Source organism: Conger conger, chromosome 6 (assembly GCF_963514075.1).
Source record: "Conger conger chromosome 6, fConCon1.1, whole genome shotgun sequence".
Taxonomy (NCBI): Eukaryota; Metazoa; Chordata; class Actinopteri; order Anguilliformes; family Congridae; genus Conger; species Conger conger.
The window spans coordinates 57207511-57235457 of record NC_083765.1 but is presented as its reverse complement, the minus strand read 5'-3'; the positions used below and the strand labels follow the sequence as shown (position 1 = coordinate 57235457).

Below are 27947 nucleotides of genomic sequence, written 5' to 3'. Positions count from 1 at the left end.
CTCCCTGAATCTCTTCAGCCCCTCCTCCCGACTCCCCGCCCTTGGAGGCGTTTCAAAGCTCGGGTAGCAACTAGCAATGGCCATGCATCAGTACTAGTTAAATGCCGTCATATTGCCGTCCAAAAGAAACAGGTAACATAATCTACTATTTCCATCATTGCGGAGTTGTGATATCTTTCGTGCATATATTTAACGTCCAAGCATGAATGTGATCTATTTAATTCATTTTCCGACTCATTTTCTACAGCCTGTTGTTACGTTTCCGTGGCCTGGTATTGAATGGTATTGCTTTTTTGTTAAACAATAGTCTGTTATGTTGTTGGCAAGTAAGGGTAATTGCATGGTGACATGGGTACATGTTTGTTTTCGAAAAAGTGCTGTAGTTGTAATGTTTATAGAAACGCTGGCAATTTGCGTGCGGATGTGGTTATGCTGGCAATTGCAGCAGGGCCCGATCTCTTGTGCCAAATGATGCTCGTGTATCATAATCTTACCTGCTAGCTACAGTATCTTAAACAGTAGTCTACAGCTGCACCGCAATGTAGAAGATGCATACAATGATGGCTGTATAGCTGCTTGCAAGCGATTTTGACATCACGATTGTTATTTTGGTCCAGTATGTACGTAACATTACACAGAAGCGAGACCTGATGTAAACATCCTCTCTCAGCGCCCATAACTGGCCTGCTGGACTTTAATGACATCCCCATCTGGATTTGTCATAGGTTTTCTATATGTTTGAAATAAGAAATATTGGCATTGTTTCCGCGCATTTTTCATACAGATGTTTTCCAAGGTTAGCGAGGCTTGTTTTCTTTCTTTTTTTAAACTGGCTGCAAAACATTATTGAAATATAAAATGTTTGATCGTGTTCAAACATCTAGACCAAAATATGTATATTTTTAAGGTAATCAAAACTATTTTAATCACAGTTTAAACTGTATATATTTAATTATTTATTAAACATCACGTGTATCCATAAGGGATGGGCTGTGATGTAGCCTAACTGCACAAATAAGCATCCCCATTTGGAAGACGCATTATCTTTAAGTCCATTTTAACCCATTTGCCTGGATCAATATGAAATATGAAACTGCTGTCCCTCCCCTGAAGAATCGCTTAAAGCACGTTGCATCTGTTTATCCATTCGACAGAGACGGAAATTGGTTCTTATCAGTGCTATGGAAAGCTTATTTAACAAGCCGGTTGTATTATGCATCCATTGGAAATAACAGTTTTGAGTTTTCTATAGCTTTGAAACCTACTGTACATTCTTTGTGTGGCCATTTGTCATTTGCGTTGTATGTGTTTCTATATCTGTTTAAAGAGAACACGTCCAGTATTTTCCATTAAATACTTAGTGTGGTCAAGCAAGATAACGTACTAGTGACCGCAAACTGTCTTCATCTGATTTGCATACTGGAAGTTGTCGACCTGTTGGTTATTATCGTTCTCCTCATCTGAGGTATTGTGTGACCAGGAGCGTTTTTGTAAATGGGGTGTTGTCTTGTTTTTCACAGAAAATATCTTGAGGACCACAAGTCTGGTTGTAAAGTTGTAATTACAGTGAACGGTATCCATAGCTCTATTTTAGGAAAAGGCTTCTAGCCATAGTATGATGTAATTCTAGTTTCATAATAGTGGTTGTATTCTTGTCATAATAACTGCATCACTAACCAAAAGCAGGATTACATTTAAACTTCATATCTTTGTAGATATAGACAGGTTTATGCAATATTTTCACAGAATAGTCTAGATTGTTTTAAACTTTATTTGGTTTTATACCAGGTATTGTAAGGAATCTAGATTTTAGATAACTATGAAACACTCAACATACTGCACGTCTTGTTTTCAATTTTGACTGCCTCTAGAAAGAGATGTATGATGGGGTATGCTAAATTCAGAATCAGTCTAATGTTGGTCCCTGTCACCCAAAACCAAAACTAAATTAACGTTTTGAAATATAGCCCAGTTAATTTCATACATTTTGGGACAAATACATATTTTTATTGATTTGGCTCTATACTCCACAATTTTAGATTTGTAATCAAACAATTCACATGTTGTTAAAGTGCAGCTTTTCAGCTTTTATTAAAGGGTATTTTCACCAGGGCTTTCTTCTTAATAATGCTGCAAACTTCTTAATGATGTTGATTTTGGTAAGCCTAAGGTTTGTCCTATGTTCTTATTTCTCAGCCACATAATGGCTTCCTTGACTTTCATTGGCACAATTCTGGTCCTCATGTTGTCAAACACAAATAACTGACTCCAAAGGCTACCAGAAGCCTAGAATCAAGATTAGGTACTAAATGTTCTCTTGTACCTGTACTAAGCAATTGAGAACACCTCAATAATCAGAAACACCTTGAAGTAATTAGTCCCAAACATTATGGTGCCCTGAAATGGGGGGACTGGGTATAAAAGGTATTGTAATTTTTCCATGGTGAAACCAAAATAAAAATATCCTCTAATGAAAGCAGAGAATCTGCATGAATTGTTTGATGATAAATATATAATTGAGGCATACACAGGAAAATCAAGAAAAAAACACATTACTGTGCAAAATAATTAGGCACCCTAGATTTTTTAAAATATTGTATTTCTTGGATATTTTTACATTTATTTATTTTTGTTTTTTGCATTAGTGTGTCAGTACAAAATAGAAAATTTGAGATTTCCAAACATTCATTTTACAAACAATTAAACATTAAGCTAGCGTGACAGCCAAAGTCTGCAGAAGAACTGTGGCAAGTTCTCCAATACCAACCGGTTTTCTTATAAAACTGCAGGACAGTGAACCTAAGAGAACTAATGCAGTTTTAAAGGTCACAATAAATATTGATTTGATTTAGTTTTTAACTGTTCACTGCTCTTTATAGTACATCTTTCAATATTTTAAACAGTTGATTTCATTATTTTTGAAATGCATCTTTGCTTTAGAGAATCTTTTTAGATTTTTGCACATTATATCTTTTTTATCCCAAAAATGAAGGAGATCACTATATTTGGCTAAGCGCCCCTACCCCTTAATATGCTACAAATTTGCTTTTGTTTCAGTTTTAGATATACAATAATCACAAAGACCTCACCATGGCGGATGACAGTGAATGGATGAAGTTGCCCATAGATCAGAAATGCGAACACAAGGTGAGTTTTGATGCAGATGGTCTATGTATAGGCCTCACGTGTCCATCTATTTTCACAGGAAAAGAAATATGAATTGTCTTTTGTCGTGAATTTTTTTTTTTGGCAGCATGAAGTTGGTGAATTGCTGTAAGAAAACCTGCCATGCTGGTCACCTAGAGTTTTATGTTGGTCCAATTGAAATTAAATGATTTTGGCCTACTGCATGTTAGTTTGTTATAACATATTTTGATACTATGTACCGTAGATTTGACTGAAATTTTTTTATTTAGTTAATTTTGGAATGTTTCTACTCACTATTGTAGTACAGTACAGTATACAGTATAATATGATTCTTCTATACTGCTCCAAATCATATTCAATAATGAGTGAATATCTAGCAAACAGCCTGAGCTAGCTAGACATTACAACAGAAATACATTCAAGACATTATAATCTTAATCTTAAATTCCTTTGATTTTGTATATCACATTAGTTTTTATTCATAGTATTAAAATTACACACAGGCATTACATTTCTCAGCACACACATGGAAGTTCAGGGCTGTAATAACAAATGAAAGCTAAAGAGTCTTCTTGGATATATTAACAGTCAGAGAGTAATGATCCAAATAATGTACATGAATTTGTTGCGGTTTCATATGTCAATAGAATACCCCCCCCCCCCCTTCTGCTACCAAACACATTGCTTAACCGCTACCAAACACGTTTACCTGTGTTCGTATCCTCTGCTAAGGTGTGGAAGGCCAGGGTAAACGGCTACGAGGAGGCAGTGAAGCTTTTCCAGACTATCGAGGATGAGAGGAGCCCCGAATGGAGCAAATACCTGGGGCTGATTAAGAAGTTTGTTACTGACTCCAACGCCGTGGCTCAGCTGAAGGGCCTGGAAGCGGCGCTTGCTTACATTGAAAATGCTCATGTCGCCATTAAGTGAGTATCTGGTTATGGTGTCGCACCGTCTACATCTAGCGACATGGTGTGTACACAGTGTGATGTGGCATCAGTTTAAAAACCACCATGGCTTACACGAAGAAAAGGTTAATTGCTGATTTTTTTTAGAACTCTCTTCTTTTAGCTGCGCTCGTTCCCTGAGAGAACTGCTTAGGGATATATTTGACACTTTCCTAAATTAACCTATTTATGGAGCTCCATCACACTGGCTCAATGTGTGAAGTCTTGACTAGGACAGGGATAATACTGTTTTATTTGTATTTTGTATTTGTATTTGCTTCAGAGTGCTGAGCTCCTTTATATATTTATAAAGTATGTCTGCAATGGAATCTGAGAGACTTTTTGTGGGGCTTGAGCACAATGCTTAGAGAGAATTAATCCTCTTTGACAATAATTACTGTTCTGTTCCTGCTGCAATTTGGATTTGTTGTGATTGCAGCAATGGGGGGTTGCAGCACTTTGTTATTTTATGAGAAATGTCTGTTTGTGGTGCATTGGAAGCTGGAAAACATTAAATGTGGTGAAACTGTAACCAACTGTTTTTCAGAACAACTGGTGAGGTGGTCTCTGGAGTGGTCAGTAAAGTGTTCAACCAGCCCAAACCTAAGGCCAAAGAGCTGGGAACTGAAATCTGCATGATGTACATAGAGATAGAGAAGGGCGAAATAGTCCAAGAAGAACTAATCAAAGGGTTGGATAACAAAAATCCCAAGATTGTTGTGGCTTGTGTTGAAACAATGAGGAAAGCTCTTAGGTGAGTGTGACTTTGATTTAGATGTGGGTACTGTATCAGTCCCTGTGGTGTACATACTGTAAATGTGAATTTTTGTACAATTTTGTGTGACACTAATGTAAATAATACTCACAAATGTTTTTCACTTTGACTGTATTACTTTTAGTACGGTGGTAGTTTGAGGACAGCTGGAATATCTTATCTAAATTAAGAAAACAGTCGCTATTTGAAGTAACCCACCATTGTGGAAATTCATGGATAAGCGGATAAGTTATTTTGTTCCTGTAAATTTAAGAATGCCATTCATGTTTTACTAAAAACATTTTTTTGTTGCTTGCTTGTTACTACTCATAGCATGAAATAAACATGTTTACTCTGTTCTTATTGAGTGTAATTTTGCTCCTGCAGTGAATTTGGTTCCAAGATTGTTTCACTAAAACCAGTTGTGAAATTGCTGCCAAAACTCTTTGAGTCTCGTGAAAAAGCAGTCCGGGATGAGGCTAAACTGCTGGCAGTAGAGGTGTATAAGTGGATCCGTGATGCCCTTCGCCCTCCGCTACAGCACATCAATTCTGTACAGGTAATATTAACAAGCTTACAGTCCTCTAGCCAGTTCAGTTCATGGCAATGGGGCGTGTGTAAGGTACTATTTGGAGTGCCTTAGTTCTCCATTGATATCACTTTGCACTGTATTTCTGACATAGCAAGACATAACAAGGCATAGCAAAGCATGTAATTATGTTATGGCTGTTATATAAAGAAGCCAAGGGCTTATGTTTAGCAATCTGACACCACAACTGACTTGTGTGCGCCATCCTGACCAATTTCAGCTCACTCAAGTGGCTAAATGGCTCAAACAACAAGTTTGTCCTGAAGTTAAATAACAAAAACAAACATTGTATGAGAAGTTGGAAATGCGATTGAATAATGCACAGCAAGAAAATGTTAATGTTAAATGTTAAATGTTAAGAACAAAAGTTGTCCATATCCATGTGTAGGCTGTATAGTGGGAAGTTGCTTTAGGCAGCAATGGGATGTGCATATTTATTTATGTGTTTTAATTAGCTGGATTAGGCCTATACCTTTCCGTACAGTTCCATCCTCAAAGGTCTTTCCCCAAGATGTAGACATAGAAGGGACTAATGAACAGGATTTTAATCGGTTTTCATCCCCCAGTTGAAAGAGCTGGAGGAGGAGTGGGTAAAGCTGCCAGCCTCAGCCCCGAAACAGAGACGGTTTCTACGCTCACAGCAAGACCTGAAAGCCAAATTTGAGCAACAGCAGGCAGCTGGTGGCGGTGAGGTGGATGGTAAGATCTCTTTAGTGCAAGGATGTCAAACTAAATTCCCAGGTGGCCGCAGGTTTTCATGCCAATTAAGGCCTCAAGAACAAGGCCCTCCAGGACTGGAGTTTGACACCTGTGAAAGCAGTTGTCTGCATATTTCTGTATTTTCCATTGTAATGCTTTTTGCTTTTTGGAGAAGATGTACCTTCTGACAGCCCTACAGGGAGAGCGCTGGGACCCCTATAATAAATTTCTCAGCTAGAGGCACATTCTGTCTTCTACATTCTATTTGAGGGTCTGTTCTAATGCGATAATATTAAGTTAAAACAACAAGGGTAATTTAAAAGGCATTAGTGGATAAGCCACCATTGACATTACTGACTAGATTTACCTTGTGTGTTTCACTGATGCATCCATGAACCTTCCTCAGGTGATGATGATGAGGAGGCCGCCCCACAAGTGGACCCTTATGAGCTCCTCGAGGCTGTGGAGATTCTCTCCAAGGTTCCCAAAGACTTCTATGACAAAATTGTAAGATGGAAATTGTACCCCTTGGGTTTTTGTGTGTGTTAAATTATGTAATGTTTAGTGGCTGAGGGTTGGTATTTTCCATTTTTTCTTCCCTTTGTTACTCTGTAAAGCGTCTTTGTGACCGTCTTTTGTGAAACGCACAGACTTATTATCTTTTTTTTTACCCATACTAGGGTTTTGGTTAGGAAAAGAACAGCCGCGTTTAACCAGACTAGTTAACATTTTTACATGCTTCTTTGCAGGCAGTTAATCTTTTGCAATGAGTTTTTAAATGTACTGTAGTTATTTTCATTCTGTGCTGTTCCCTTTGAACCTGTTATACAGTGAATACATAGCAGCCTCAATGTCTCTGATGTGCTGTTTCAGGAGGCAAAGAAATGGCAGGAGAGGAAAGAAGTGCTGGAAGCAATAGAGGTCTTGATAAAAAATCCCAAATTAGAAAATGGTGACTATGGGGACCTGGTCAGAGCGCTGAAAAAGGTAAACATAATTATGTGCTTTAAAGATTTAGCTGTATCTATCTACCTTAATGTTCCTGGTCTTTCATTTATATTCTGAACATTTGTCTTCTTGTTCTGTCCTTTAGGTTGTAGGCAAAGATGCTAATGTCATGCTGGTGATGCTCGCAGCAAAATGCATTGCTGGATTGGCGACCGGTCTCAGGAAGAAGTTTGGAACATATTCTGGATATGTAGGTTCCCTTGCAGTCAGAAACATATGTGGTTACTTCTGAATATTCTCAGCGCTTTCTGCCCCACATTTTCCTTCCTTCAGTATTATCAATGTAGCTGTGGCTCTGTTGCTGAAAATGAGAGTGATCATTGATTCTCTTTAAAGGTGGTGCCAACTATTTTGGAGAAGTTTAAGGAGAAGAAGCCACAAGTGGTTCAAGCCTTGCAAGAGGCTATTGATGCAGTCTTCCTAACTGTGAGTGAGACAACAAGGTTATGTTTTTACTTAATTTTGTAGTCCTGCAAAACTTCGGAATGCAAATCTTCCATATAGGTGTGGTTAATCAGTGTGTCTGCAGGCATATGTGTTTAAACTAATACAGTGACAGTACTTAAGTGTCCGTGTTATTTCCTTCTTGCACCATACCAATCGGTTCACCAGCCTTTCCCTCCTTGTAGACAACTCTTCAGAACCTCAGTGAAGATGTTCTGGCAGTGATGGACAACAAGAATCCATCTATTAAGCAGCAAGCCTCATTGTTCCTGGCCAGAAGTTTCCGCCATTGCACTCCTTCCACGTTGCCAAAAAGTGTTCTCAAACCTTTCTGTGCTGCGTTCCTCAAGGTACAGTCTCAGGAGTAAATGGGAATTGTATTACATTATTGGCATTTGGCAGACGCTCTTATCCAGAGCGACGTACAGTTGATTAGACTAACCAGGAGACAATCCTACCCTGGAGCAATGCAGGGTTAAGGGCCTTGCTCAAGGGCCCAACGGCTGTGCGGATCTTATTGTGGCTACACCGGGACTAGAACCACTGACTATCAGATATTTAAATTATTTTAAAGATCATTAGATTAGGCATTGATGAAGATTTTAGATTATTGCAACCAAATCTACTACAAACAATAACTATTAATGTAAATATTACAGACACAGTTATTGGCATGCCTAGCTATATGGTATCAAAGTGCACATCATTGTGATTGCTTGAGACACACAAACCACAAATATCAGCATGGCTACATGCTTCATCATCACTAAACATACCATAATTATTGAAATAACTGGAACAGTTTTTATGTGTAGTATTTGGTGTCTGGTTCTTTATTTATGCAATTTGTTGTGGACATTGAGCAATATTTCATATTTCACACGCATGTAAATGTGCTGGAGAGAATGAAAACAGTGACAAATGTTAATTAACTGCTGTATGACGCTACAGTACACTTCTATTTATATTTTATTCTATTATTGGCGAGTTGTAACCCATGTGAAACAACTCAACTTCTATGGTGGCTTAGAGAAGCCACATGGAGATTTGAAGACATGTAAGTGTGAAATGGCTCTGAATTGTCACTTGCCCCACTGGGCAAGTAGCCAAGCCATTTTACTATTTACAGTCTGTGTTGACAGTATTATTAATATTTAACAATACTGAAAGGTGTGTACACAAGTGAATGAAACAGGATGGACAGCTGAGTAAGGTGTTTTTTCATCAACCATGACAGCAAGTGAATGACTCGGCCCCTGAAGTGAGAGACGCTGCCTTTGAAGCTCTGGGAACAGCCATGAAGGTGGTGGGGGAGAAGGCCGTCAGTACTTATTTAACTGATCTGGACAAGCTCAAGCTTGACAAGGTGAGACACTTTATAGACGTTGGTTTTATAAGTGTGACATTGCTTCATGTATTGGCCTTCATGTCAACCTGGCCGTTTCTCTAGAGCAGGTTTGTGCCAGACAAGGGTCAAACAAGGTTACTGTAGACAATTTGACAATCACTTAAAAAAATTTAGATTTATAGTGAGGATTAGCGTCTTAGACCAGTATTTATGTATTGTTTGCTATTTGTCTTTACTAAATCTCTAAATCCACAGATAAAAGAATGTGCTGATAAAGTGGAGCTGGCTGGTGGCAGGGCTGGGAAAGCAGGAGGGAAGGCAGTGAAGAAGGAGAAACCTCCCAAGGCCCAGCCTCCGGATGAAACCCAGGCTAGGCCCTCCGGACCTTCCAGGAAAGGTCCTGCCTCTAAGGTAACTTCCATAGCAGACCTGGGTTAAAATTATTTTCTGCACTTTTGAAGTTTGCCTGGTATATCGGGACAGGTCTGTTCCATTGACACCTGGTCCTTTTCACCATGTTCCCATCACCAGTGTGAGATGGACAGTAGCTGACATACAGGATTTGTGTGGATATAATGCTATTATACTGTCAATGATACACGTTTTTTTTAATAGACTGCTGGCCCTCTGAGGAAAGGGAAACCTGCAGGAGCAGCAGCAGGCGTTAAAGCAAAGAAGGCTCCTGAAATAATGGAGACTGAACTCTCTGTGAGTTGGGACTGAAGATGGTAGAAGGCACATGTATGTCAAAACTATTTCTGTCCCACTGGTGATTAAGTGTTATGTGTGTCTGTTCCATAGCTGGACGTGTGTGAGGAGAGGTCTGGCCTTGTGCTTCCTGCCTCCTGTATGGAGCTGCTGGACAGCCCTAACTGGAAGGAACGGTTGGCCAGCATGGAGGAGTTCCAGAGGGTGACAGAGATTCTTCTAATTTTTGAGAATGTGTTAGGTTACCCATGATGAAGTTTAACCTTTTCTCATTTTCATTGGATAGGACTACAGATGTTAGTGTACCCACAAACAAAGTATCTTGGAGGATAACTGTTGTGTTTTTAATTGTTACATAATTTTTCAGGCTGTAGAGCAGATGGACAAAAGTGACATGCCATGCCAGGCTCTCGTCAGAATGCTGGCTAAGAAACCTGGTTGGAAGGAGACCAACTTCCAGGTATGCCTCACGCGCCCCCTTTTGCCGTGCGGGACACTACTGCGGTTACGATCCTACGGTGGGCCTCAGCGTCTCTGTTACGTGTTCAGGTGATGCAGATGAAGCTGCACATCGTGGGACTGATCGCTCAGAAGGGCAGCTTCTCCAAGACCTCAGCCTTTGTGGTGCTGGACGGACTGGTGGACAAGGTGGGAGACGTGAAGTGTGGGGCGAAAGCGAAAGAGGCCCTGACCGCCATCGGAGAGGCCTGCTCCCTGCCGTGGACAGCAGAACAGGTCAGTCCTCAGTGGGCATGTCCTAGGGTCCAAGCTATGTCCTACAGCAGTGGTCCTCACTCCTGGTACTGGAGAGCCGCGAGGTGTGCTGGTATTTATTTTTGCCTTAATATCAAAAACCAATTCAGATCCAAGATACCAGGTGTGGTGAGATAACTGTAATTAACTGCTTTAATTGATCAATTAAGTGCTGCGTAACAACTAAAAGCACACCATGTGACTCCAGGGCCAGGCATGAGGACCACTGGCCCAGAGCTTGGTTTTATTGGTTAAGGTTTTATTGGACATTTTTCAAAGATTAAGTGGCTGAAGTTTTACAAACATGTTAAAACTAATGCAGACTCATTATGAAGGAAAGTATACAGAAGTTGGAAATTCTAGAGCTTGATGGCTCCATTAATTCTGCTGCTGCGCCACAAGCAGTATTGAAGAAATACTAATAAATAAATAAAAATCTCTTTGGTCCATCCTGCAGGTTGTGTCTCTGGCCTTTTCGCAAAAGAACCCTAAAAACCAAGCCGAGGCATTGAACTGGCTGGCAAATGCCATGAAGGAATTTGGATTTTCTGGGTGAGTTTGGACAAAGGCCCGACTTGTTCGATTTAATTTGTGGAATACTGTTACTTATATAAATATTAATATAATTCCAAAGTATGGAAGTATCAAACTGTACTTTTGACATCCCAGTGTAATTGAGTGTTACCAATGTATTCTACCTCTTCAGAATAAATGTGAAAGGATTCATCAATAATGTAAAGACTGCTTTGGGTGCAACCAACCCTGTGAGTATACCTAGCTTCTCTATTTGAATTATATTATTATAGTTAGTGTCAGGCCACGGTGCTACAGCAACATTTGCACTCAAATTCACACTCATTTAAGTTCTAGCGCATATTTGCCCTGTAACTTATGTGCATGAATTGTGCCGCAGGCTGTGAGGACAGCTGCGATTGCCCTGCTTGGTGTCATGTACCTCTACATGGGAGCCCCACTACGCATGTTCTTTGAGGATGAGAAGCCAGCCTTGCTCTCTCAAATAGATGCAGAGTTTGAAAAGGTACGTTTTGTTGATTAATGCTTCAAAAGGTAGAGCAAGGCCTGGCCTTGTGATTTAAGTTCTTTCCCTTGTCCCTTCAGTCTCATATTGATGTGTTTCTGTCTTGGTCCACAATGTTTGGCACGTAAGATTAGAGATGGATGATGGCAATTATTTAGAAATATTTGAATGTCTGGCTGCATAAGGCATAGATTTAATAAACTTCAGGTTTGAACATGGGCATATTTTAAAATGTAAATGATTACTGACTTACTGTTGGTTTACTAACCAGCATTGAGATTTGACACTTCAAGTTGAAGTAGCCAGGTGTAGAGGACTGTCCCATTGTGGTGAGGTGACTGGGGGGGGGGGGCATGTTTGTAATTTAGATGCAGGGCCAGTCTCCCCCCTCCTCCTTCAGAGGCTCCCCCAGGAAGGGGATGGAGACAGAAGAAGATGATGGTGAAGAGGTGGAAGAGGAGGAGGGCAGAGCCAGTGACATCATGGACCTGTTGCCCAGAAGTGACATCAGGTTTGCCCTGTCATGCAGAACATTGATGTGTTGAGTGCTGTAGTTTTTAAAGGCAATCCACTAATTTCTCTACTTCTATCTGCAGTGACAAGATTACGTCCGAGCTTGTGTCCAAGATTGCAGATAAGAACTGGAAGATCAGAAAGGAGGGGTTGGATGAGGTGGCAGCACTAATATCCGAGGCCAGATTTATTCAGCCGAATGTGGGTGAACTCCCTCATTCACTCAAGGCCCGACTAACCGACTCCAACAAGATTCTGGTAAGAAGCATGTACAGTAAGGAAATTGAATAGCTTGTGATTCACGGACTGGTTTATGTTGCTAATACTTTTTCTTAATTATTATTTGTTTACTTGACAATGTTATTAAAGTTGCATAAAAACGTTAATTATAAATTAATATTGAGACTCTTTTTCGTGTCGGCCATCTTCGAGTTAAGGGGGATGGGCTCTGTGATGTTCTCTTTGCATCCTAAATGCAGTTAAGTGCTGCATACATTCTCAGCAGTATACTGTTCTGTAATAGCATGTCCCTGTTCTCAGGTCCAGCAGACACTGTCCATCCTACAGCAGATGGCCACGGCCATGGGCCCTGCTCTGAAGCAGCATGTTAAGAACCTGGGCTTCCCCATCATGACAGTGCTGGGAGATAGTAAGGTACAAACCCCAGGAAATAGAAAATAGAAATAGATTGCTGTGTCTGTGCATGTGTAGGTGTGTGCTGTGTTTATAGTTTGTGTGTTCTTATGGCTCGACCCCTGAAACTATCCCTGATGCTATCTTCCAGGGAAGAACTCAGCCAAACCTGTTGTTTGTGGTTGTGTGTATGTACAGTCAGGTCCATAAATATTGGGACATCGACACAATTCTCCTCTTTTTGGCTCTATACACCACCACAATGGATTTGAAATGAAACTAACAACATGTGCTTTAACTGCAGACTTTCAGCTTTAATTTGAGGGTATTTACATCCAAATCAGGTGAATGGTGTAGGAATTACAACAGTTTGTATATGTGCCTCCCACTTTTTAAGGGACCAAAAGTAATGGGACAAACTAACAATCATAAATCAAACTTTCACTTTTTAATACTTGGTTGCAAATCCTTTGCAGTCAATTACAGCCTGAAGTCTGGAACGCATAGACATCACCAGACGCTGGGTTTCATCCCTGGTGATGCTCTGCCAGGCCTCTACTGCAACTGTCTTCAGTTCCTGCTTGTTCTTGGAGCATTTTCCCTTCAGTTTTGTCTTCAGCAAGTGAAATGCATGTTCAATTGGATTCAGGTCAGGTGATTGACTTGGCCGTTCCACTTCTTTGCCTTAAAAAACTATTTGGTTGCTTTCGCAGTATGCTTTGGGTCATGGTCCATCTGCACTGTGAAGCGCCGTCCGATGAGTTCTGAAGCATTTGGCTAAATATGAGCAGATAATATTGCCCGAAACACTTCAGAATTCATCCTGCTGCTTTTGTCAGCAGTCACATCATCAATAAATACAAGAGAACCAGTTCCATTGGCAGCCATACATGCCCACGCCATGACACTACCACCACCATGCTTCACTGATGAGGTGGTATGTTTTGGATCATGAGCAGTTCCTTTCCTTCTCCATACTCTTCTCTTCCCATCATTCTGGTACAAGTTGATCTTTGTCTCATCTGTCCATAGGATGTTGTTCCAGAACTGTAAAGGCTTTTTTAGATGTTGTTTGGCAAACTCTAATCTGGTCTTCCTGTTTTTGAGGCTCACCAATGGTTTACATCTTGTGGTGAACCCTCTGTATTCACTCTGGTGAAGTCTTCTCTTGATTGTTGACTTTGACACACATACACCTACCTCCTGGAAAGTGTTCTTGATCTGGCCAACTGTTGTGAAGGGGTTTTTCTTCACCAGGGAAAGAATTATTCTGTCATCCACCACAGTTGTTTTCCGTGGTCTTCCGGGTCTTTTGGTGTTGCTGAGCTCAGGTGCGTTCTTTCTTTTTAAGAATGTTCCAAACAGTTGATTTGGCCACACCTAATGTCTCTCTGATGGGTTTTTTTAATTTTTCAGCCTAATGATGGCTTGCTTCACTGATAGTGACAGCTCTTTGGATCTCATATTGAGAGTTGACAGCAACAGATTCCAAATGCAAATAGCACACTTGAAATGAACTCTAGACCTTTTATTTGCCCCTTGTAAATGAGATAATGAGGGAATAACACACACCTGGCCATGGAACAGCTGAGCAGCCAATTGTCCCATTACTTTTGGTCCCTTAAAAAGTGGGAGGCACATATAGAAACTGTTGTAATTCCTACACCGTTCACCTGATTTGGATGTAAATACCCTCAAATTAAAGCTGAAAGTCTGCAGTTAAAGCATATCTTGTTCGTTTCATTTCAAATCCATTGTGGTGGTGTATAGAGCCAAAAAGAGGAGAATTGTGTCGATGTCCCAATATTTATGGACCTGACTGTATGTGTGTAAGTAGTCTAAATTGTGTGTTGTTCAAGGTTTCACTGCTCTTGTCTCTCTATTCCAGAGCAATGTGCGAGCTGCCGCCATGGCAACACTGAATGCATGGGAGGAGCAAACAGGCATGAAAGAGTGGCTAGACGGGGAGGACCTCTCTGAGGAGCTCAGGAGGGAGAACCCCTTTCTCAAGCAGGAGGTACGACGAGCTGTGGTCTTCTTCGTTCATATGTACGAACACCGGTTTAATCCGCCTTGGTCCAGTTCTTTGTTAGTCCAAGAGTGTAATCCGGTGTGTATGCAGGGGTGTTTTTGTACCAGTCGGTTAAGAATGTGTCTCAGAAGTACGGGTTCAAATTATTCCTCCCTCTCCAATCTTAAATGTGTATGGCTGTAGAAGACTGAAAAAAAATATTACTTGATTAATGAATTGCTTTCATTACACTTGCCATGATTCAAAGTTAATGCTTTGACCCTGAACCCAATCTGTCATAGATTCTTGGCTGGCTGGCAGAGAAACTTCCCACTCTGCGCACTGCATCCCAAGATCTAATGTTCTGCATGCCCAACCTGTACACCTGCCTGGAGGATCGGAACGGGGACGTCCGGAAGAAGGCCCAGGATGCTCTGCCCACCTTCATGATGCACCTGGGCTATGAGAAGATGGTCAAAGCCACAGCAAAACTTAAGGTACGCTTGTTAGCAGTGATTCACAGCGTTGTTTCAGCTGGTTAGCCATGTAAGCTTCAGAAATATTTTGAATCAGGTGAAGTTCAATTTAGTGAAATCCTTTTTTCCTCTTTCCAAATATTTCCTAACTCCTTAATACCACTTCTTGAATAACCGCCCCGGATTGAAAAAAATTATATAAACTGACTGGCAGATGTTAATAATATATTTTAGAATTACCATTAGGCCTGTTGATTCATTTTTAATTGCTGTAGTGTTTTAATATCCACAAGATAGCTTTTTAAAGCCATCTATAAACATGGCTTTCAAAAAAGTATGCCTTGAAAAGACCACATAATCTGTAATTAAAGGTCTCATATTGTGGAAATGACATTTACAGTGCTATGTGGATTATAAAAGATATCCATATCAAATCCATATGCTTGGCACAGACAGCGTTCTGTTTGTTGGAGCTAACTATCAAATCAGAACAGAGGTTCACTTGTATCAATGAGCCTTAAAGACACCCGTCATTAAAACAGCCTGTTCTTGGTAAAGCTCATGAGAGGTGCTGGACAATGAACATGGATAAACATAAAACTGGATAGAGATCGTTTATGGCACTTAAAACACTGGAGAGGAGCGGAATACGGGAGATTTAAGCGTGCTAATTTGCCCATATACACAGATTTGTGTTATGTCATCATCCTTCATTTCCTTTTTCTGCAGCCTGCCTCAAAGGACCAGGTGGTGGCCATGCTGGAGAAGGCACGCGCTGTAATGCCCGCCAAGCCTGCTGCTCCTGCCAAAGCTGGCCCGTCAAAGTCTACCACCAGCGCGTCTGCTGGAAGGCCTGCCAACGGTTGGTTCGCAAGGGTTCATCGCACTACGCATTTTCAGAAGCTTAGAATTACTGTTCTGTGTAGTATAGCTTATGGATTTCAAGCCTTACAATGTGCAAATCCCATATCAAACCATTGTGATATGTTTTAAAAATCTATTTCAGGTGGTTAATTTGGTAATAACTCGCTGTTGAAAACTCACTCTTAAACATGTAAGCTAGAAACCTGTTGTTGTAATCTGCTCTATAGATTTATTGGTAATTTCTCTCACATCTGCCTGAATGATTCTACTAATTACGGTATAATTAAACATTACATTTCATTACAGCATTTAATGGTTGGCGATAATATAGTTGAAAAGGTCAGATTTAAACTGTCTGTTTAAGTAATCATGACTCGTGTCTGAAGAAGTTGACACCCCCTCGTCTTCACCTGCATGGTGCTATGTGCCAATACCCATTTTAATTTAATTAATTTGCTCTGCTAGTATAACATGATCTTAATTAGTCTTTGAAAAGTCAGATTTTAAGGTCTGTTTTTATCCGTGACTCAGGGACAGCGAAAACCCAGTGTGAAGACTCTGGCGCCTTTGAAACCAAACCAGACACCAAGAGAGTCAAACCAGGGGCAGCCAGAGGAAAGGTGAAGATCGCTCCACCATCACATTATAATTTGTTATTTAGCTGACGACAGTTGATTCGACTAAGATATCCCGCCTGGAGCAATGTAGCGTTAAGGGTGTTTCTCAAGGGCCCAACAGCTGTATGGATCTTATTGTCTGAATCCCTTCTGACCCAGGGAGGCGTTGGGAAGAAAACCCCAGTCAAAATGAATGCCAAGGAGGAGGAAGACAGGTGTGGGCCCATCTTTGTCTTGGTTCCCAATGCAAAAGAGCAGAGGATGAAGGAGGAGAAAGCATTGAAGGCAAGGCGACTCAGAGTCTCTTTCTCTGTAGATCAGTCAGTCAGTATGGATTGGACCTGGTGCACACCAGGGCTGGGAAAGCATATTTTTTACAGGTCATTGCTCTGTGCTGCAGATCTTGAAGTGGAACTTCATGACCCCACGAGATGAGTATGTGGAGCAGCTAAAGGCTCAGATGTCCACCTGCCTGGCCAAGTGGCTTCAGGACGAGCTCTTCCATTTCGACTTCCAGCACCACGTCAAAGCCATTGGGGTCATGATCGAGGTGTGGTTCATTCTCCCAAGTTACAAAACTTCATACACCTTCCGTTTACTTTTATAGACTGCTGGGCATGGCAGACTGCACAAATAGCACTGCAAACACACAGACTGCTGTAAGCTACCTGCAAATGTAGGGTAATCCTTCATCACACACAGTACAAGCCTACACACAATACCATGACTAATTGTGAAAACTTGGCTGATATGCACATGTAAGATGTGATCATACTATGTTCCTTGGAAGCACATTTACCCATGTTCCTCTTCTGCATGGTGAAGCGTATGGAGGACGAGATGGAGGCCACCATCGGCTGCCTGGACCTGATCCTGAAGTGGTTCACGCTGCGCTTCTTTGACACCAACACCAGCATTCTGATGAAGGCCCTGGAATACCTCAAGCTGCTTTTCTCCATGCTAGGAAGGGAGAGCTACCACCTCAGTGAATACGAGGCCTCCTCATTCGTCCCTTACCTCATCCTCAAGGTGAGTCACCCATGGTCAAGTGCCGCTGTTTATTCATCATAGTGTTCCCTGTCCTGACAAGACAAGAGGTCATAAGTCAGGGACTATGAAAAGATAAAGAAATGCTGATGTAAAAATTCTGCCAAATCAATGACTAGTGCTGTTTGAAGTGATGTTGCATGTAAAGTATAGGTTTGTATTAGTTTGAGCACCAAAACCAACAGAGGATGCTCAGAACTAAGACTAGATATTTCCAGTGTAGTGGGAAAATCAGTTGGAGTTTGCTGGTGTTCTTCCTTCCTTCAGGTCGGGGAATCAAAGGATGTTGTTCGCAAAGATGTACGCGCCATTCTCTCCATGCTCTGCAATGTGTACCCTGCCAGTAAGCTCTTCACGTTCCTCATGGAGGGGACCAAGTCCAAGAACTCCAAGCAGCGAGCAGGTCATTGGAGGCTACAAACCAAGCCATCCTGTTTGTGATCATTTTCTTTTAAAGGCCCCATCCAAAATTGAACTATTCTTCACCGATATTTCTTTGCCACTTTCCCAGAATGCTTGGAAGAGTTGGGCAGCTTGATTGAGTCGTACGGGATGAACGTTTGCCAGCCAACACCAGCCAAGTCCCTCAAAGAAATTGCTGTACACATTGGTGACCGTGACACCTCAGTGCGGAATGCCGCCCTCAATACTGTGGTCACAGTGTACAATGTCTGTGGTGACCAGGTCTTCAAACTCATTGGCAATGTAAGTTGCTCTGTCCTAAAATGTATCTCAGGTGTGTAGCTTGAAAAGTTTTATTCAGATTATCTGCATAACATTAGTACTTACAAGATAGCATTGAGATCTTCATATTACTTCACTTTACAATGGTTAATGCTATATAGGAGTCATAACATTATGGGCTGTTTTAATGAGGGACCTGACATACTGTATGCTAAATTATATTCCATATATTCCACCATTTGGAAAACAGCAAAAATATAAAGACTTTAGGAAGCCTGTTTCATTCAAACTGAACTTTGTGTCTATAGCTCTCAGAGAAGGACATGAGCATGCTCGAGGAGAGGATCAAGCGTTCTGCCAAAAAGTCCCCAGCTGCGCCCATGAAGCAGGTGGAGGAGAAGCCCCAGAGAGCACCACCCGGCAACCACAACGCCAGCCAGACACGCCGAGCACCGCAGGAGGAAGTGCCCAATAAGCTCAAGTACGCACCTCGCTGCTGCCATCTTAATGGCTGCCTCGCCACATCGCTGTGGTCGGAAAAGCTCTTCAGAGTAGTGCTTTCGCTTGCATTATCTCCTCTCGACATTTTTCCTGACATGCATGCTTTTCAAAGTGTCCTGTTCTCAAGCCCTTTTCCCCCCTCTCTTAAAGTGTGCTTTCTGACCTTTCTCACTGCTTTCCCTGGACAGAATTATGTATCGCACTTATAGGATGTAAGTATCTCCATTTATAGCATAGGCTTCTTTCCTCATGAAGCACTCAGCAGAATGAGGTGAAATTAGGCCTTAATGCAAAATGAAATGGACGTAGACATGAGGAGGAATGGACTGATCCACTGATGTTGTTAACCTTCCTTGTTCTCTGAGGGAGGTTTTCTTCATCGCATGCTCTTGAACGCTTGTAAATTTGTTTTCTTTTTTTTTTCTTTTTTTTTTCATCCTTTGTGGACCTTCAGCACCCACTTCTCTCTCTTGCAGTCAGGCACGGGCCCGAGCTGAGCAGTCCCCCCCTTCGGTTCCCAAAGAGTTCCAGCTGGACCTGGACATGATCGAGAACGACCACACCAGAGTCTGCGAGCTGCCCGACCTGGTCCAGCACAAGTTGGACGAACTTCTGGAGCCTGTGACCATCCCAGAGCCCAAGTAAGTAACCAACCTTCTGGGTCCCAGTCAAGCAACTTAGCCACCAGGCTATAGGCTGCCCCCAATCTGTATCCGTGCCATTGTATGATGTGGAATCCAGCCCCAAGCATGGCCATGACTACTCTCTCCCTAATTGTTAGCAGAGGTTGTGGCAATGTGCTTTGGTGGTAAATACACTGAAGCACTCAAAATATGACTTTTTCTTTTATAAAAATACCCTCACTAAGCAATTTAATTGTTAGTTACACCAGCTTGTTACTGCAAATATTTTATCAGCTAATCATGTGGCAGCAACTAAATGCATAAAAGTATGCAAGAGGTCAAGAGGTTCATCTGTTGTTCAGACCAAATGTCAGAATGGGGAACAAATGTGATCTAAGTGAATTTAACCTTGGAATGATTGTTAGCTTCAGACAAGGTGGTTTGAGTATCTCAGAACCTGCTGATCTCCTGTGATTTTCACGCACAGCAGTCTAGTCTAGTGTTTGCAGAGAATGGTGCGAAAGACAAAAAACATCCTGGGAGCAGTAGCTCTGTGGGCAAAAAAGTGTTATAACAGTGGTATGCAGAGGAGCATGTCTGAACTCAAAATGCATCAAACCTCTAAGTGGATAGGCTATAGCAGCAGAAGACCAATAAGTCTAACAAATAAGTCTAATCAATACCAAATAAAGTGCTCACTGAGTGTATGACTGACTGAACAAAATAATACTTATGCCATGAAGCTTTTTTCTTCTATTGGTTTTGTTAACATTTGTGATGAAAATCTGTCAGTGTGCAGGACTGTAATAATAATGGTTTCAGTTTGTTAATCTATGTTTCTGTGCACGTCCTCAGGATCCGTGCTGTCTCCCCCCACTTTGATGACCTGCACAACAGCATCGCCTCCACCATCAACTTCGTCATATCACAGGTGGCAAGCGGGGACATCAATACAAGCATCCAGGCCCTGGCACAGGTGCACACAGGCTGTTGGCTTTGACATTTTTATACATGCGTTGCGATAGGATTCAGGGGTACTACATCTTCTTCCCTCGTTAGCATTTCCAGTCAGGTAATGCATTAGTTCTCCAGGACTGTCGCAGCGCTCCGTTTTATTGCCCACTCGAATCCTCCATTTGTCTCTTTTAGAGCGCTCCTGCATGTGCTGTCAGTATGGCTGTCCATTTGTGCTCATAATGTGATGAGGCTAATGTGAAAGCAGAGTGAAGGATTATTATGTGAGATGGCAGTATCGCTCGGGCTTGGCATGCTGTGCTCCTCCGTACAGAATTGGGAGAAAAGGTATAATCTGGATAGCTAGTAGGGAAATAATAGCTGTATTGTAATCAGTTCAACGAAATACATCTAAACACAATACAGTAAATTCAATTCTGAAGTGCAACCCTCATGTCAATGATGAAAGAAAGAGCAGGAATGCAAGATCATAATGTTTTTCTGTCCCTGTTTTATTAACAGAATTTCATCATTGAACCAATCGCCATAAGGCTGACAACTGTCATACTTTTGTTATGACAGATGTTACTGTCATAAAATTTACAGATAAAAGTATGACAGTTTTATGTCATTTGACATAAAACCTGACATCTGTTTTCCCATATTGTGACAGGTGTTATATTGTGTGTATGACAGTGTTATGTTAGCCTGATGGCGAGGGGTTCAAGTAAAGTGTTACCCAAATTACTGCTTAGACCAAGGCGGGGGAAGTATGTTTGTCTCACCCTCTTCAATGAACTAAACTAAGCGAACGCGTGTGAACTCACTCAGATCGACGAGGTACTGAGGCAGGAGGACAAAGCGGAGGCGATGTCGGGTCACATCGATCAGTTCCTCATCGCCACCCTCATGCAGCTGAGGCTCATCTACAACACGCACATGGCCGACGATCGCTTGGACAAGGCCGAAATCTTCAAGCTCTACAGCTGCATCATCGGAAACATGCTTTCTGTGAGTCCTGTCACGCACAAGCAGGGAGAATTCCCTCCATTTGTAAAGCTGGAAATCTTGGTCATTTTTACATTGGAGTTGCCACGCAACAGGGGCCTATCCATTATTAAACAGGCAGAATGTGTGGTCAGTCTGCTGTTAAAAACTGAGGCATTTCAAGATGAAGTTGGACATTTCACATTTTTGTCAGTCTAAAATAGTGGATACAATGTAATAACCATATACACTCAGTGACCACTTTATTAGGTATTTATTAGATTTAGTTTTTAGGCCTATTAGTCTTGGATATTTGGATATTTGACTTACTGTTGCCTTGTCAGCTTGAACCAATCTGGCCCTTCTCTCATTAACAAGGCATTTTCACCCACAGAACTGCCGCTCACTTGATGTTTTTTTTCCTTTTTTCTTTCTTTCTATGTAAGCTCTTGAGCCGGTTGTGCATAGATCCCAATTATTTTACAGCAGAATAGAAGCATCACACAGGTCTAGCATTGCACAAATATCTGCATAAATTACTGTGTCATTTCCTTCAAATGCTTCTTAAGAAACATTAAATGTCGGCTGCTGAAGAAAGGGGAAAGCTCACATTTTAGTTTCACGTTAGGTGTCTCAGTGCCGGGCTGAAACAAAAATCAGCACCAGCACCATCGGATAAGATTGGAGACCGCTGCTTTTTTCTGTCCGCTGGACTGATTGTGTTAAAATAGGCTACAGAAATAGACACTTCCGTTATCCCTGGTATTTGTTCCAAACAACACAGTCTACTCTGCCATAGAGGTATGGCCCTGAGCTTCCTCTTGCTCTGTAAGGAGTGATGACTTCCACCGGCCAGGGATAGCTCTTCTGTGCCAACACATCCATGAAGTGGGCCATCTGACCAGCAGAATGAAGTCCTATTTATACATCAGTGCTAAAAGGGATGTTCTCACAACCTCGCTCCGCGGTCCTGTTTCTGCTGTTCTCCATGGTAATCAGTGCTAAAAGACCTTGTGCGATTGCGTCGAGCTAACGGGATGTTCTCACAGCCTCGCTCCGCGGTCCTGTTTCAGTTGTTCTCCATGGAGGGCCTGGCACGGGAGGCGTCCATGGGCGTGCTGAAGGACCTCATGCACGGCCTCATCACGCTGATGCTCGACTCCCGGGTGGAGGACATCGAGGATGGCCAGCAGCTCATCCGCTCCGTCAACCTGCTAGTCGTGCGGGTGCTGGAGAAGTCGGACCAGACCAACATTTTGAGGTGAGGTCTCCTCCAGGGCCTTCCTGAAATATGGCCCAGTCCCAAATCTGCGTAAAATTCCATTTTGCTAGGCATAGACCTCTATAAACTAAATTTGTGTTCATTCATATTTATTGAAGTTAAATCCGCTGTTTATATTTAAAGACCCAGTATTTTTCTGACTTTTAAAGTGTTGATTAAGGAGTCTACTTTTTTCCACATTTATAAACAGGAAATTCATGAACTTTTGTTTTAAGTATGTAAAGACATAAGAAGGCATATTCATTTTGTGATGCATATTCAGTTCAAGTTCACTTATGATTGGATGGCATAAACATGAACCTCCTGTACCAAATGCTCCTGTAGTTGTCAGATTAAGAAATGTCTTACTTTTTTCAGGATAAAGAGCTGTACTGTATAACATACATTTAATATGATAGTATTTGGGGTCTTTGGTTTTTTGTGTGCATCACTGTTAATTTCATGTTGATTGCACAGGATACTTAATGAAATTAATTGTTTCTTTTCTGTTTGTATTTGGTGTGTTTTTTTCACCCGTTAGCGCTCTATTGGTACTGCTACAGGACAGCCTTATTACCACTGCAGGGTCTCAGAAGTTCTCTGAGCTGGTCATGAAGGTAACTGCATGTCTGGCTTTAACTTTATTGAGCGTAGTTGCGTGAGGACATTGAAGTGGGATGAGGTCGTTGGGTTAGGAGATGAGCTGAAGTGTGATGAGGCTGTTGGGTTAGGAGATGAGCTGAAATGAGATGAGATGGTTGGGTTAGGAGACGAAGTGAGATGAGATGGTTGGGTTAGGAGATGAAGTGAAATGAGGTTGCTGGGTTAGGAGATGAGCTGAAGTGAGATGAGGCTGTTGGGTTAGGAGATGAAGTGAGATGAGATGGTTGGGTTAGGAGATGAAGTGAGATGAGATGGTTGGGTTAGGGGGTGAGCTGAAATGGGATGAGATGGTTGGGTTAGGAGATGAAGTGAGATGAGATGGTTGGGTTAGGAGATGAGATAAGATGAGATGAGCCTGCCCATCATTCCCAGTGTCCTCCATCCCTGTCTCTGTCCAGTGTTTGTGGAGAATGATCCGCTTCCTCCCGGAGACCATCAACAGCATCAACCTGGACCGAATCCTGCTGGACGTCCACAACTTCATGAAGGTGTTCCCCAAGGAGAAGCTGAAGCAGCTGAAGAGTGACGTACCCCACCGGACCCTGAAGACTCTGCTTCACACTCTCTGCAGGCTCCGAGGGGCTAAGGTACGCTTAAAGTAGCAGCCATAATATTGACTTCTCGCCACTGCAGTGTGCCATTTCGCAGGGGGTGCCCATAAACTTTCCCACTTTGTCACCGCCAAAACCAGTGAAGAGGCATTTTTGTCTAATAATTTTTTCCGAACCATATGTTTTTTAAAATGTGTTTCTATTACAAGGCCCAGTGGTACCTGTCACGCTAAACCAGTTCTAAACGCATATGCTGTGAAAGGCATCTTCTGGAATTGTTGTGGTGCTCAAATGGATATACTTTTTGTATCTTGTTGTCAAATTGGACTTTCCAAATGCCCCACTCCCCCTCCCCCATACTGTGCACTGAAACAGATCCTGGATCACCTGTCCATGATCGAGAACAGGAACGAGTCAGAACTGGAAACCCACCTCAGGCGGGTTGTGAAGCACTCCAATGACCTGTCCATTATGAAGTCAGACAAAGGCACAGAGAAAGGAGCCATGCGAACGGTATGTTCAACACACACCCTGTGCAGCATCGCTAACTTACAGCAACAGCTCCACACAGGGCAATTCAGTCTCCCCACTGACTGCTGCTGTTCTTGTCGTATAACTTATATAACTTCTTCCTGATGATAGCTGTTAGACAGGGATGGGCAACTCCAGTCCTGGAGGGCCGATGTGTATGCAGGATTTTACTGCCACCAGTTACCCTGGCTCAATCAGCTAATTAGCCCATGCACCATGACCGATTCACTAGTAAATTAGACCACAGTAAAATGAGCATTTATCAGCTGTTCGTTATTTCACAGTAATTCAATTATTAAGAGCAGAAGTTGGTCTGAAATCCAGGAAGAGATACGGCCCTCCTTGCCCATCCCTGCTGTAAACAGTCTCACTGCTATGTGGTGATGGGGTTTTTTTTTTCCCCCTTAACTTTCAGGACGAAAAAAGTGGCAAAGCAAAAGTGAGCGATATCTTGTCGGAAATCTTCAAGAAGATTGGCTCTAAGGAAAACACAAAGGAGGTGATGCCAGTTTCTTTTGTGTGTAGGTGCATTAGATACGATGTGTAAGTAGTGTGGCGCTCGTCCATGTTGAAAGCCACTTCCCGTTCTCTGGCAGGGATTAACGGAACTGTACGAGTACAAGCAGAAGTACTCAGACGCGGACATCGAGCCCTTTCTGAGAAACGCGTCGCAGTTCTTCCAGAGTTACGTGGAGCGAGGCCTGCGCATGATAGAGTCGGAGCGCGAGGGCAAGGGCAGGATCACGCCCTCCAACACGGGTACGCAGAGTCCTTATACAGAGCTGTCTTTCCCGTTTCAACATCTCAGTGCATCAGGGATGTGGCTGCTCCAAAATGGCAGTCTTCCTGTGGGACTGCAGTGACCACTTTATTATGAAGTATTTGTATTATATGTACTTGAGAACTATTGGCTACCTGGTAACTGGTGCAATCCATACGAATAATGAATAATTATTCTAATAATAATGCTACATTCGTAGATCAGCACAGCAGTGACAATATCACACGGTAAGTCCCAACTTCAAGTGTATTATTGCATAATTATTCTTATGGATTGCACCAGTTACCAGGTAGCCAATAGTTTTCAACTACATATAATACAAATACTTAATAATAAAGTGCCGTTACAACAGAACGGAGTTCTTTTGATGTGTTGCTAGGTTACATATCTCCGATACAATGAATCAACCAAACATAAACATAGCGGTTTAGTTTTGTCAAGATAGGAGTGACTTACCGTGTGATAATGTCACTGCTTCGAATATCTCTCAGTCAATCATAATGCAAGGTTGGAACTCATGTATAATCTGCCAGTCTCAACAGTGGGCTTCAGTGCTTTATGAGGTCCAGGTTGTGGATGAGACAGGAATGTTAATAGTTGATGTTAACTTCATAACTCTGTCCTCCTCCACCCCACAGTAATTCCCCAACATGGCGCAGATATCACTGCGTACGTGTCGAGTCCCAGCAGTACGACTCTTGGTACCAATGGGGAGGACATCAAGCCTGCTGTATACTACGAGAGGTTGAAAATACTGAGGCAACGCCACGGACTGGAAAACAACTCAAAGGTACCGATCTTTCTCTGTCAAACTTGCCAGATTGCCCGATCAATCAATCAATCAATTAATATTGATTGATATATTGATTGCCCACTCTTCACGTTAAACGTTGTTTGTCATGCAATAAATAGCAGTGCCTCAATGCCTCTCCCACTGATAAGTTTGTCCTTTTGTGTTACTTTTTAAAATGGAATTGTCTTTGTTATCTGTCTGTGTAATTGGATATTAATCAGATGAATCAGTTTACCAAGCCAATCTACTGGGATTTTACACAGAATTCAGACATGCAATGTGCCTTTGCGTTGCCAGCTTTTAGTTAAGTTGTTTTTTTTCTTTTTCGAAAATTGCAAACAGATTTTGAGTACAGATGGTTCTCTTAACGGCAATTCGCCGAGGTCCCCGCGGTCGAACGTTAACGCGCGGGCAGCGGGGTGATGTGACACGGCGCTCACGCCTTTACTCCCCCCCCAACCCCCCCCCCCCCCCCTGCGAGCAGCAGCAGCAGCAGCAACAGCAGGCGCAGGAGGACGAGAGACCCCCGCTAACCTCGCTGCTCTCCAAGCCCTCCGTGGCCTCCTCCACGGACATGCTGCACAGCAAACTGTCTCAGCTGAAGGAGTCGCGCGAGCACTACCACCAGGACCAGCCGCTCTCCCACAGCCCCACCCGCTCCTCCTCTCCCGCCGCCAACCTCGACGACCTCAAGAAGAGGCTGGAGAGAATAAAGAGCAACCGCCAATGAGCAGTTTGGCGGCTAGCGCCCTAGCTCCTCCGTTGTCAGGTGTGTGTATATATATATAAAAAAGGTCTAATTGTATAATAACCTGACTCCTTTTTGTTAAGAGTATTGTGGCACAATTTATTTTGTATATACGCTAGGTTTCCCGACCACTTGAGCTTTCCAAAAAAACAAGTAATTCTAGGATATGTACAGTATCTGTGCTGGTTGCTGTAATATGTGTAGTGTAGTTTTTTTTTTAAAGAGATTTTAGCGTTCCTAGTAAATTAGATGTTTGTCATCAGAGTCCTAATTTATGTCAGTCTTTGATTAGTCTTTTTTTGTTATTTATTTGGGGAGGGGGGTTGTGGGGGGGGGGGGTGGCATGCCTCTTTTTAAACTGCAGGGCAGAGTTGAGGATTTTATTGAGGACACTGTGGGTTTTTTAATCTTTCATTTTATTGAATCCTGTCCAATTTTATTCTGTATATTTATTTTCATAGGTGTCCATAAATGGTCCATTAAAAAATGACATTCCCATTACCATGGGGGTACTGTTGGTTTGCTGCACTATTCGAGCCACTGCATAAGAAAATGTACTTGCTTGTTAGACTCTACTTTAATTTAGACTAAAATTGAAGGACTTAAAAGTAGCTAGCTGAATGATGGCTATCTGTGTTAGCTAACCAGCTACAACCACCAAGAACAATGAAAAGTATGTTTTCATGGTTTGTAGCTACCATATATATGTGTATGTGCTATATGGATAATTACCCTGTGTGAAACCTTTCTGTATATGCATACCATTGACTTGACTCAATGTAATTACGTTTAAAGTTTGCAAGTGTTGCAATCACATCAGCTACTAACCATGAATAATATTGCAGTGCATATAAATTTAATATTATTATTTGAAATGTAATATAGCTACTGAAAATTGTGGCAGTATGGATGATGTGTGTGTGAATGAGAAAGAGAAAGAGTGGGGGAGCATGTTTCATTGGCACAGGGATTTAAAAAAATACAGCTTCAGGAAAGGTTGTTATTTTGTTTTGAAGGAGCAGTCCCTACAGTTCTTATTGTAAAACTTGAAGTACTGATTCTGTCTCAGAGTCATGGTGCATGGCATAAAGTGATGTTTTGTAAATACTGTAGTTTGCATTCAGGAAAGATGCATATTAAAAACAAGGGTTACTTATGTTCCAATGCCTCTCACATACTGTAGCGCACTACAGTTTCTGATTTGTATTTATTTAAGATGGAAGTAGCACTTAATCATTTCTTTAAGTTTAGGTGTATCATCTATAGTGAAATG

General features: G+C 41.9%; 1 protein-coding gene across 1 annotated transcript; it reads left to right on the top strand.

The window, feature by feature from the left end:
- Positions 1–73: 73 nt before the first annotated feature.
- Positions 74–26960, top strand: LOC133130773 (cytoskeleton-associated protein 5-like). The gene is made up of 44 exons (XM_061245597.1): positions 74–132; positions 3058–3147; positions 3880–4073; positions 4642–4848; positions 5236–5407; positions 6004–6136; positions 6543–6643; positions 7010–7123; positions 7230–7334; positions 7481–7570; positions 7774–7938; positions 8826–8954; positions 9192–9347; positions 9552–9644; positions 9738–9848; positions 10012–10104; positions 10194–10379; positions 10855–10949; positions 11104–11161; positions 11311–11436; positions 11805–11947; positions 12033–12207; positions 12490–12603; positions 14471–14599; positions 14896–15090; positions 15799–15931; positions 16465–16553; positions 16710–16835; positions 16951–17100; positions 17376–17579; positions 17865–18000; positions 18109–18302; positions 18590–18762; positions 19259–19423; positions 20261–20381; positions 21191–21370; positions 22420–22607; positions 23149–23224; positions 23669–23857; positions 24197–24334; positions 24768–24851; positions 24949–25111; positions 25772–25923; positions 26411–26960. The coding sequence occupies exons 2-44, from the start codon at positions 3091–3093 to the stop codon at positions 26654–26656; spliced, it is 6048 nt and encodes a 2015-aa protein (XP_061101581.1). The 5' UTR covers positions 74–132; positions 3058–3090; the 3' UTR covers positions 26657–26960.
- Positions 26961–27947: the final 987 nt, after the last annotated feature.

Excerpts from the sequence above, each read along its gene's own strand:
- LOC133130773 (XM_061245597.1), top strand. The coding sequence starts at position 3,091 with ATGGCGGATGACAGTGAATGGATGAAGTTGCCCATAGATCAGAAATGC. Across the intron at positions 4,074-4,641 it reads AATGCTCATGTCGCCATTAA|AACAACTGGTGAGGTGGTCT; the intron begins GTGAGTATCTGG and ends ACTGTTTTTCAG. Across the intron at positions 12,604-14,470 it reads CAGTGCTGGGAGATAGTAAG|AGCAATGTGCGAGCTGCCGC; the intron begins GTACAAACCCCA and ends TCTCTATTCCAG.